The sequence below is a fragment of the Pseudophryne corroboree genome, chromosome 4 (genome assembly GCF_028390025.1).
Source record: "Pseudophryne corroboree isolate aPseCor3 chromosome 4, aPseCor3.hap2, whole genome shotgun sequence".
Classification (NCBI taxonomy): Eukaryota; Metazoa; Chordata; class Amphibia; order Anura; family Myobatrachidae; genus Pseudophryne; species Pseudophryne corroboree.
In genome coordinates, this window is record NC_086447.1 from 776,533,495 (window position 1) to 776,545,656 (window position 12,162).

The 12,162-nt window shown below is 48.0% G+C and overlaps 1 protein-coding gene across 10 annotated transcripts in view; it reads right to left on the minus strand.

Annotated features, from left to right (window-relative positions):
- HHAT (hedgehog acyltransferase) overlaps positions 1–12,162 on the minus strand; it is a 1,065,929-nt gene that overhangs the window by 269,154 nt on the left and 784,613 nt on the right. For all 10 annotated transcript variants that reach the window (XM_063918275.1, XM_063918278.1, XM_063918281.1 and 7 more), the window contains one exon: positions 121–265. In XM_063918275.1, coding sequence (XP_063774345.1) covers positions 121–265 — 145 coding nt within the window. The remainder of the gene's footprint in view (positions 1–120; positions 266–12,162) is intronic.

The window sequence follows — 12,162 nt, forward strand, 5'->3', positions numbered from 1 at the left end:
ATATTTGTTTTACTTCTATGATAATTGAATTTACTGCAAAGAGACACACAGCAGGAGGAAAAGGAAAAATATTAAAAACAAAAATACTTGCTCAAAATATGGAATTTCCAATACACTGACCTTCAACTATGAGTCTGTCCCAGTATATCTTTCCAACTTGTTCCCCACCCAGAAATATAAGATTGGTGAAAATCAGCAGAGCAGTGGATACAGATGCCAGAGCAGCGTGGAGTTGGCGATATGCCTTTGGTGACACATTCTGATCCTGTTAACACAAAGACCAATGCAAAATGACTTTTAACTATGGATCAGTATTCCATACAGAAAATCATACCAGTTCTAGTACTTGTTAAAAATAATGGGTTCTAGTTTTATATAGAAGTACATAAATAATTTCCAAACCCTTGTATCTACAGTAGCATTTGATTCCAAAAAAATGTAATCACTACTTACTGGTGGAATATGAAGGTTTAGAGGCTTTGACATCCATGATGCATAAAAAATTATTTAATTATAAGTGTGGTATCTTACGGTTATTTTCATTATTTTCTGTTTTATTGTGTTGTTTTTTTTAAATGTTTATCAACAGCTAATACTGCTAAATTGGTCTGGTCGATATAAGATAAATATTTCTCTCAGTATGCAGTGCATTGAGAACATCGGTCACCTCATTCTGCAAATATAGCAAGTTTCGGATTCTACAGGCACAACAAGCGTTGCCTAAGGGTACCCTGGCCCTGTCACCAAAACGGACCCAGAAAAACAGTGATCAAGAAGAACCCCATATGACTGATATTACACCTATGTATTCCTATTAGTTTAGGTAAAGGGCCATTTTAACAGCATAATTTACTATTTTATAAATTCATAATTTGACTGCCAATTTATAAAGTGTTTAGCGCCCAAAGAGTCACCCATTTCTTTTTGAACATCTTTATTCTGCAGATTGTCAATTACCCAATGTTCTCTTTTGCATGTATAGCTATAAGTGGACCTAATTCAGAGATGCGTGCAATCCTGATGGTTTGCGTACATCTCCAATGGTGTGATGCATGTGCAGAATGGGTCCTACATTGCACACAGTACTCTCTGAGCTTCAGCCTGTCCGTTGGGGACAGGGAATGGTCAGAGCTGGACAGCATTCCCAAAAATGGTGGTGTGATGCCCCCAATTTCTGGGAGTGTCAAGGCCAGGGTTTATGTCTTCTGATGCAGAATTCCTGGCTACAGAGTTGTGAGGGCCAATCTGAGTAACCTCAGGGTTTCACAGATGGCCAATGGTATTGTAGATGACCAGATGCTGCGTCTTAGGATGCAGGACCTGCACCTCCTACTGCTGCACCAAAAATTGTATAAGTAGACTCCTCCTACTCTGCTGTGTCCAAGTGTGTCGTATTGGAACACTCTGTGACACAAGTAGCAGCTGAGTATCCCTGAGCTTACATAGACCGGCCGCTGCACAGCTCTGTGGCTGAGGCCAGGAAATCTCTGTCGGAAGACCTTGGCCTCAACACTCCCACAAAACTAAGATGGCATGTCTCAGTTTTTGTGAAATGGACACCATAGCTGCTCCATCCCCCCCCCCCCCCCCCAAAGAGCGTCAGACTGTCAAGCACCTGATATCTGTAGGAACTTTGCGAGGAATACTGCACATGCACAGTACAGGTCTTATCATCCACAATGTACCGAACAGCGGTACACTGTGTCTTTCTCTTACGTCCCAGAGGATGCTGGGGTCCAGTCTTTCTCTTACGTCCTAGAGGATGCTGGGGTCCACTTTAGTACCATGGGGTATAGACTGTTCCGCAGGAGCCTTCGGCACTTTAAGACTTTTCAACAGTGTGAACTGGCTCCTCCCTCTATGCCCCTCCTCCAGACCTCAGTTTAGAAAATGTGCCCAGGAGACTGGATGCACACTAGTGGAGCTCTACAGAGCTTTGCTGGAAAAAGACTTTCTTAGTTTTTTTATTTTACAGGGAAGCTGCTGGCAACAGCTTCCCTGCTTCGTGGGACTTAGGGGGGGAAGTAGGAACCATTAGTTAATGGTTCTGCTTCCGCTGACAGGACACCATTAGCTCCTGAAGAGTACTGAACACAGCCCAAGCCTGGCCAGCGTTCACTCCCACAGCACTGCCGCCACCCCCTAACAGAGCCAGAAGTCAGAAGGCTGGTGAGTATATTACCGGAGTCCTGCAGAGAGGGGATCCTCCGGTCATCGTTGGCGGTATACAGGTACACGTGCAGCGGCGGGCGCCATGTCTCTCAGCACAAGGGTGCAGAGCGCGCGGGGGGGGGGGGGGGGCGCGCTCTGAGGGCATGTTTTAAAACCTTACTCTCACTGGCAAAAAGGGTACATACATGTATAGCCGCTGATGTGCCATCCCCAGCCAGTATAAATATTACATTGCTGAGGCTGAAGGGCGGGGCTTCTCCTCAGACTTTCCAGAACACTCACTGGGTGCCATTTTCTCCTGCAGAAACTCCAGTGTGAAGCTCCTGAACGCTGTTTCTCCTCATGAAAACGCTGATACAAGTACAGGGTGTTATAGAAGGGGCAGAGAGTGTTCATTATAATTCGGTCTGTGGGCCTATTATTGGTATATGCGCTGTAAGTGGGTAATATTTCCACAATTCACAATAAGGCGCAGTGTGTGGACTGGCAAATCCCTCTGTGTCTCTCTGACAGACTTTAGTGTGGGTCTGTCCCCAAAAGCTCCCCTGTGTGATAGGGGTATGTGTGTGTGTGTGTGTGTGTGTGTGTGTGTGTGTGTGTGTGTGTGTGTGTACAGGTGTGTAACATGTCAGACATTGGGGAGGGTTCTTCCCAGGAAGAACTCATTTTAGATGCACAAGAGGGTAATATGGTGGCCCTTCCCTCTCAGAAGGAGCCGTAGTGGGTGAGAATGTTGCAAAAGAATATATCAATGCTTGCAAAGAAATTCTCTGAGTCTGAACAACAGACTAAATATTGGAGGCAGTCTGTGGTGTTTACTGACCCCTCCATATCATCCACTCGGGTCCCATCCAGTTCCCAGAAAAGGTCTCTGGCCCAGATAATGCAAGGGGAACAGACACAGATTCCAACTCTGATGTCGACACTGGGGATTTGAGAGGAGTAGACCCCAAATTAGCCAAAATCATACAATGTATGATAGTTGCTATAAAGGAAGTGTTGGAGTTTCCTGAAACAACACTGGTCCCAGAGGAAAAGGATTATTTTAAATTAAATAAAAAGCAGGTTGTGACTTTCCCTCCTTCAAAGGATTTGAATGCGTTCTTTGAAGAATCCTGGGCTAACCCTGAGAAGAAATTTACCCTTCCCAGAAGGATATGTGTAGCGTACCCTTTCCCTGAGGAAGACAGGCACAAATGGGAGACTCCCCCAATGATAGACACCTCAGTTTCTCGGCTGTCTAAGAAAATAGTTTTGCCTGCCCCTGGTTCAGCCACTTTAAAAGATCCAGCTGACCGTAAATTAGAAACAACCCTGAAATCCATATATACGGCTAACGGAACGGTGCTCAGGCCCACCATTGCTTGTGCGTGGGTGGGTAACGCTGTGGAAAAATCGTCTGACAACTTGCTTGTTAACATAGACACAGTTGACAGGGATGAAATAGTCCTAACTCTCGGCCATACCAAAGATGCTGCAGGTTACTTAGTTGAAGCTATGAAGGATATTGGGTTGCTGAGTTTAAGATCCTCCGCTATGGCAATCTCAGCCCACAATGCGCTGTGGATCCGCCAATGGAATGCTGATGCGGAATCAAAAAAGAATATTAAGGCGCTCCCTTACAATGGAGAAGCCCTCTTTGGAGACGAGCTGGATGCCATGATTTCAACAACTACATCAGGGAAGTCAGCATTTCTGCCTTCCGCAGCTGCTCCACCTAGGAAAGGATATCATTCTCATACGATGCAATCCTTTCGGCCCAACAAGTCCAAAAAGGCAAAGGGTACCCCCTTCTTCGCAGGAAGAGGGCGAGGAAGAGGTAAAAAATCTACAACACCATCAGGCTCGCAGGAGCAGAAGTCAACAGCTACTTCTGCTAAAACCTCAGCATGACGCTGGGGCTCCCCTGTGGGAGTACGATCGGGTGGGGGTACGTCTACTGTTTTTCAGCCAGGTCTGGATTCACTCAGATCTGGATCCTTGGGTATTACAGATAGTATCCCAAGGGTACAAATTGGAATTTAAAGACCTTCCCCCATGCCGATTTTTCAAATCAGCCTTACCAGCTTCTGTTCAGGACAGAACAAAGGTGCTGAACGCAATACAGAAATTATGTTAAGACAACGTAATTTCCTTAGTTCCCGTGTCACAACAGGAAAAAGGGTTTTATTCAAGCCTGTTTGTAGTGCCGAAACCGGATGGCTCGGTCAGACAGATTTTAAACCTAAAGACTCTGAACCTCTATTTGAAAAGGTTCAAATTCAAGATGGAATCTCTGAGAGCGGTGATCTCCAGCTTTGGAGGAAAAGGAATTTCTGGTGTCAATGGACATCAAAGATGCTTATTTACATGTTCCCATCTACCCTCCGCATCAGGCATACCTGAGGTTTGCGGTGCAGGACTGCCACTACCAGTTCCAAACATTGCCTTTCGGGCTCTCCACGGCTCCGAGAAGATTCACCAAGGTGATGGCGGAGATGATGGTGCTTCTTCGCAAGAAAGGAGTCAACGTAATCCCATACTTGGACGATCTCCTCATAAAAGCGAGATCCTGGGAGAAACTAGTACAGAACATTGCGCTTTCCCTGACGGTGCTTCAACAGCACGGTTGGATCATAAACCTTCCAAAATCACAATTGGATCCCACAATGAAGTTATCATTTCAGGGAATGATATTGGACACGGTGTTAGGTTCCTGGTGCTCAGAACAAGGGAGATGTTATGAAGCGAGTCCAGAGCACCAGGACGTAATGCTGGGAAAGGGGAATGGAAAGGGAATAGCCCCAGGCGCCCTATCTCCGTTGTCTCACCCGTGCTGTCAGTACACTCTTGCGAGACTATGGTTGCTTGAGCCCATGGCAGCCGCGTTTGAAGGGCGGATTACGTCTGCCCAACTTCGATGCCCCCTCAGGTCTTAATGAGAGACAAAGAGTGAACCGAGACAGGGTGATAACAAGGGGCCCTCTGACTAAACAACAAGGCCAGGGGCTACTAACAAACCTAAAACCAAAGTATGTGCGGCTTGCCGCCAAAGGAAAAGAACAACAAAGGAAATGCTGACCACACAATACTTTTGTGTACCGGCGGTGACAGCATAAGCAGAACCTTCTGCAAAACACCAGTGACAGAAATAATAAGGGAATACAGCGGCCTAAGCCAACGGACGCGGCCGTGCCGCTACTCACGGAACCGGTACGAATACTGGCAAACGGACAGGAACTCCCAATGCTGCTGACACAGACTCTCAGAACTGGAGGACAGGCAGAATCCCAAACGACAGACCGGTGGACACCAAGAAGCCAGAAACTTGCACAGGCAAAGGTACTGGACCTCAGGACAGGAACGCCTCACGGCAGGACACGGGATCAGACATAGGAATCGACACAGGGACTGACACAGGAATCGACACAGGAAGCTCAGGAACTAGCAGGAACCAAGCTCAGAACTCAAGCAGACTGAAAACCCAGGAATATCACCAGCATCTGTGAATTGCAAACAGCCAGCATATAACAGAGAGGCCTAATTAATAATCCCATGCAGCTGCCTTGTTGCATGATTCCAAACTGACCAGATGCAATTAGCAGCCAGGTGAGGCTGAACACAAGGGAACAAGCTGCAATTACACAGACTCACCAGCGGCAGCAGACAAGAGTATTCTAAAACAGAGCAACAGGAAATCCTGGCATGCAAGACAACTTTATAAACATAAAATAGGAATGAACCACTACCTGTGGTTCATAACAGTATCCCCTCCTTAAGGGTGAGCTCCGAGCACCCCATGACACCTACGGGGAACATAAACAGAAGTATAACATGAAATACAAAACAAAACTGCAAAACAGGAATGAGCCACAGCCGTGGCTCATAACACACGGAAGCACAGAAAGTATTCCTACCGGTGGAAAAGGCTCTGGAGATCCAGAAGATGGTCAAACAAGTTTTGAAACCAGCACGCCTATCGATTCATCAGTGCACCCGCCTGCTGGGGAGGATGGTCGGGGCCTACAAGGCTCTACAATTTGGCCGATTCCACGCCAGGGTGTTCCAAAGGGACCCACCGGACAAGTGGTCAGGATCGCTCCTACACATGCACTGGAAGATAATCCTGTCAACAAAAGCCAGAATTTCCCTCTTGTGGTAGCTTCAAAGTTCTCACCTCCTGGAGGGACGCAGGTTCGGGATTCAGACTTGGATCCTGGTGACCACAGATGCAAGCCTCCGAGGTTGGGGAGCAGTCACGCAAGGGGAAAGCTTCCAAGGAAGATGGTCAAGTCAAGAAGTACTCCTTCACATAAACATTCTGGAATTGAGAGCTGTGTACAACAGCCTTCTTCAAGCGGCACACCTTCTGCAAGGTCGTCCCATACAGTTCCAGTCAGACAATGTAACGGCAGTAGCTTACATAAGGCGTCAGGGCGGAACAAAAAGCAGAGCGGCAATGGCAGAAGTGACAAAAATTCTCCTCTGGGCAGAAAGACATGCAAAAGCTCTGTCGGCAATATTCATTCTGGGAGTGGACAACTGGGAAGCAGACTTCCTCAGCAGACACAATCTCCATCCAGGAGAATGGGGCCTCCACCCAGAAGTTTATGCAGAGGTAGCAGGTCGTTGTGGCGTTCCTCAAGTAGATATGATGGCATCACGTCTCAACAAGAAGCTTCAGAAATATTGTTCCAGGTCTAGAGACCCACAAGCAATAGCAGTAGATGCACTGGTGACCCAGTGGGTGTTTCAGTCAGTGTATCTGTTCCCTCCGCTTCCACTAATACCAAAAGTTCTTAAGATCATCAGAAGAACAAGGGTTCGAGCAATTCTCATTGTTCCAGACTGGCCAAGGAGGGCTTGGTATCCAGATCTTCAGGAGTTACTACTGGAAGATCCTCGGCCTCTTCCTCTTCGCGAGGACCTGCTTCAGCAGGGGCCATTAGTTTATCAAGACTTACCGCGGCTACATTTGACGGCATGGCTGTTGAGCGCCAGATCCTAGCCCGTAAGGGTATTCCCAATGAAGTCATTCCCACTATTATTCTGTCTAGAAAAGGGGTAACGTCTAAACATTACCATCGTATTTGGAGAAAATATGTATCTTGGTGTGAATCCAAGAAGTCTCCTGCGGTGGAGTTTCAATTTGGACGTCTTCTCCTATTTCTACAGGCGGGTGTGGATGCTGGCTTGAGATTAGGGTCTATCAAGGTCCAAATTTCGGCCTTGTCCATTTTCTTTCAGAAACAGTTGGCTTCCCTTCCTGAGGTCCAGACATTCCTAAAAGGGGTCCTGCGCATCCAACCTCCCTTGGTGCCTCCTGTGGCACCATGGGATCTTAATGTGGTGTTGCAGTTCCTTAAATCGGACTGGTTTGAGCCTCTGCAAGAGGTGGAGTTGAAGTTTCTCACTTGGAAAGTGGTCATGCTGTTGGCCTTGGCCTCAGGCAGACGAGTATCTGAATTAAGGGCTCTGTCACACAAGAGTCCTTATTTGATTTTTCATGAAGATAGAGCTGTACTGCGGACGCGTCAGCATTTTCTTCCAAAGGTTGTGTCTTCTTTCCATATTATCCAACCTGTGGTGGTGCCAGTGGCTTCTGACACCTCAGCCGTTTCAAAGTCCTTGGATGTCGTCAGAGCGTTGAGGACATATGTTGCAAGAACGGCTCGGATAAGGAAAACAGAATCTTTGTTTGTCCTCTATGACCCCAACAAGATTGGCGGTCCTGCTTCTAAGCAGACTATTGCGCGCTGGATCAGAGGTACCATTCAGCACGCTTATTCTACGGCAGGATTGCCGCTACCGAGTTCGGTAAAGGCCCACTCTACAAGGAAAGTGGATTCTTCCTGGGCGGCTGCCCGGGGTGTCTCGGCGTTGCAAATTTGCCAAGGAGCTACTTGGTCAGGGGCAAACACGTTTGCAAAGTTTTACAATTTTGACACCTTGGCTGCTGATGACCTTCAGTTTGGTCAGTCAGTTCTACAGTAACATTAGCACTTTCCCGCCCGTACTGGGAGCTTTGGTACATCCCCATGGTACTAAAATGGACCCCAGCATCCTCTAGGACATAAGAGAAAATAAGATTTTACTCACCGGTAAATCTATTTCTCGTAGTCCGTAGTGGATGCTGGGGACTCCGTAAGGACCATGGGGAATAGACGGGCTCCGCAGGAGACTGGGCACTCTAAAGAAAGATTTAGTACTACCTGGTGTGCACTGGCTCCTCCCTCTATGCCCCTCCTCCAGACCTCGGTTAAGGAAACCGTGCCCGGAAGAGCTGACATTACAAGGAAAGGATTTTGGAATCCAGGGTAAGACTCATACCAGCCACACCAATCACACCGTATAACTCGTGATAAACTTACCCAGTTAACAGTATGAACAACAAACAAGCATCACTCAACTGATGCCACATAACATAACCCTTTAGTAAGCAATAACTATATACACGTATTGCAGAAAGTCCGCACTTGGGACGGGCGCCCAGCATCCACTACGGACTACGAGAAATAGATTTACCGGTGAGTAAAATCTTATTTTCGCTAACGTCCTAGTGGATGCTGGGGACTCCGTAAGGACCATGGGGATTATACCAAAGCTCCCAAACGGGCGGGAGAGTGCGGATGACTCTGCAGCACCGAATGGGCAAACTCAAGGTCCTCCTCAGCCAGGGTATCAAACTTGTAGAACTTTGCAAATGTGTTTGAACCCGACCAAGTAGCAGCTCGGCAAAGCTGTAATGCCGAGACCCCTCGGGCAGCCGCCCAAGAAGAGCCCACCTTCCTAGTGGAATGGGTCTTAACCGATTTTGGTAACGGCAATCCTGCCGTAGAATGAGCCTGCTGAATCGTGTTACAGATCCAGCGAGCAATAGTCTGCTTTGAAGCAGGACCACCAACCTTGTTGGCTGCATACAGGACAAACAGTGCCTCTGTTTTTCTGATCCTAGCCATTCTGGCCACGTAAATATTCAAAGCCCTGACCACATCAAGGGACTCGGAATCCTCCAAGTCACGTGTAGCCACAGGCACGACAATAGGCTGGTTCATATGAAAGGATGAGACCACCTTAGGTAGAAATTGAGGACGAGTCCGCAATTCCGCCCTATCCATATGAAAAACCAGATAGGGGCTTTTATGTGATAAAGCCGCTAATTCCGAAACTCGCCTAGCCGAAGCTAAGGCTAACAACATGACCACCTTCCAAGTGAGATATTTTGACTCCACTGTTTTGAGTGGTTCAAACCAATGTGACTTAAGGAAACTTAACACCACGTTAAGGTCCCAAGGCGCCACCGGAGGTACAAAAGGAGGATGAATATGCAGTACTCCCTTCACAAACGTCTGTACTTCAGGAAGAGAGGCCAATTCCTTCTGAAAGAAAATGGATAGGGTCGAAATCTGAACCTTAATGGAGCCTAATTTTAGGCCCAAATTCACTCCAGTTTGTAGGAAGTGAAGGAGACGGCCCAGCTGGAATTCTTCCGTAGGAGCATTCCTGGCCTCACACCAAGAAACATATTTTCGCCATATTCGGTGATAATGTTTTGATGTCACGTCCTTCCTAGCCTTTATTAGTGTAGGAATGACCTCATCCGGAATACCTTTTTTCGCTAGGATCCGGCGTTCAACCGCCATGCCGTCAAACGCAGCCGCGGTAAGTCCTGGAACAGACAGGGCCCCTGTTGCAGCAGGTCCTGTCTTAGAGTAAGAGGCCACGGATCTTCTGTGAGCAACTCCTGTAGCTCCGGATACCAGGTCCTTCGTGGCCAATCTGGAACAATGAGGATTGTTCTCACTCCTCTTTGTCTTATTATTCTCAACACCTTGGGTATGAGAGGAAGAGGAGGAAATACATAGACCGACCGGTACACCCACTGTGTCACCAGGGCGTCCACAGCTACCGCCTGAAGATCTCTTGACCTGGCGCAATACCTTTTTAGCTTTTTGTTGAGACGGGACGCCATCATGTCTATTTGGGGCAGTCCCCACCGACTTTCGATCTGCTCGAAGACTTCCTGATGAAGCCCCCACTCTCCCGGATGCAGATCGTGTCTGCTCAGGAAGTCTGCTTCCCAATTGTGCACTCCCGGAATGAACACTGCTGACAGTGCGCTGACATGATTCTCCGCCCAGCGAAGAATCCTGTTGGCTTCCACCATTGCCACCCTGCTCCTTGTGCCGCCTTGGCGGTTTACATGAGCCACTGCGGTGACATTGTCTGACTGAATCAGAACTGGTTTGTCGCGAAGTAATGCCTCCGCTTGACGTAGGGCGTTGTATATGGCCCTCAACTCCAGGACGTTGATGTGGAGACAAGTCTCTAGACTTGACCAAAGACCTTGGAAATTTCTTCCCTGTGTGACTGCTCTCCAACCTCGGAGGCTTGCGTCCGTGGTCACCAGGATCCAGTCCTGAATGCCGAACCTGCGGCCCTCTAGGAGGTGAGCACTCTGCAGCCACCACAGGAGAGATACCCTGGCTCTGGGGGACAGGGTGATCCGCCGATGCATATGTAGATGTGACCTGGACCACTTGTCCAGCAGGTCCCATTGGAAGGTTCTCGCATGGAACCTGCCGAAGGGAATGGCTTCGTATGATGCCACCATTTTCCGCAGGACTCGAGTGCAGTGATGCACTGACACCTGTTTTGGCTTCAATAGGTTCCTGACCAGAGTCATGAGTTCCTGAGCTTTTTCCGTCGGAAGAAAAACCCTTTTCTGGTCTGTGTCCAGAATCAAGCCCAAGAAGGTCAGACGCGTCGTAGGAACCAGCTGCGACTTGGGGATATTGAGAATCCAGCCTTGTTGCTGTAACACCTTCAATGAAAGTGACACGCTGTCCAGTAACTTCTCCCGAGATCTCGCTTTTATGAGGAGATCGTCCAAGTATGGGATAATTGTGACACCTCGGTTGCGCAGGAGCACCATCATTTCCGCCAGTACCCTGGTGAAAATCCTCGGGGCCGTTGAAAGCCCAAACGGCAACGTCTGAAATTGGTAATGACAATCCTGTACAGCAAATCTCAGGAACGCCTGATGAGGTGGAAATATTGGAACATGAAGGTACGCATCCTTTATGTCTAGGGAAACCATAAAATCCCCCCCTTCCAGGCTGGTGATGACCGCTCTCAGCGACTCCATCTTGAACTTGAACTTTTTCAAGTATAGGTTCAGGGATTTTAAATTCAAAATGGGTCTGACCGAACCGTCCGGTTTCGGGACCACAAACAGGGTTGAGTAATATCCCCTCCCCTGTTGCAGTAGGGGAACCTTGACCACCACCTGTTGAAGATACAATTTTTGAATCGCATTTAACACTAACTCCCTCTCTGAGGGAGAACCTGGCAGAGCCGATTTGAAAAACCGGCGAGGGGGGACCTCTTCGAATTCCAGCTTGTATCCCTGAGAAACAATTTCTATTTCCAAGGGATCCACCTGTGAGAGAACCCAGATGTGGCTGAAAAGTCAAAGACGTGCCCCCACTCGAGCGGACTCCCTCAGGGGAGCCCCAGCGTCATGCGGTGGATTTTGAGAGGCCGGGGAGGACTTCTTTTCCTGGGAACTAGCTGTGTGCAGCTTTTTTCCTCTGCCCTTACCTCTGGCAAGAAAGGACGATCCACGTACTTTTTTGCTTTTATTCGAACGAAAGGACTGCATTTGATAATGAGGCGCTTTCTTAGGCTGTGAGGGAACATAAGGCAAGAAATTCGATTTACCTGCCGTAGCTGTGGAGACGAGGTCCGAGAGGCCTTCTCCAAATAACTCCTCACCTTTGTAAGGCAAAAACTCCATATGCCTATTCGAGTCGGCATCCCCCGTCCACTGTCGGGTCCATAAGACCCGCCTAGCGGAAACAGACATAGCGTTTATTCTGGAACTTAGTAAACAAACATCTCTTTGAGCATCCCTCATATATAATACAGCATCTTTTATATGCCCTAGGGTCATTAAAATGGTATCCTTATCTAGGGTCTCAATCTCCGCTGATAAGGAATCAGTCCATG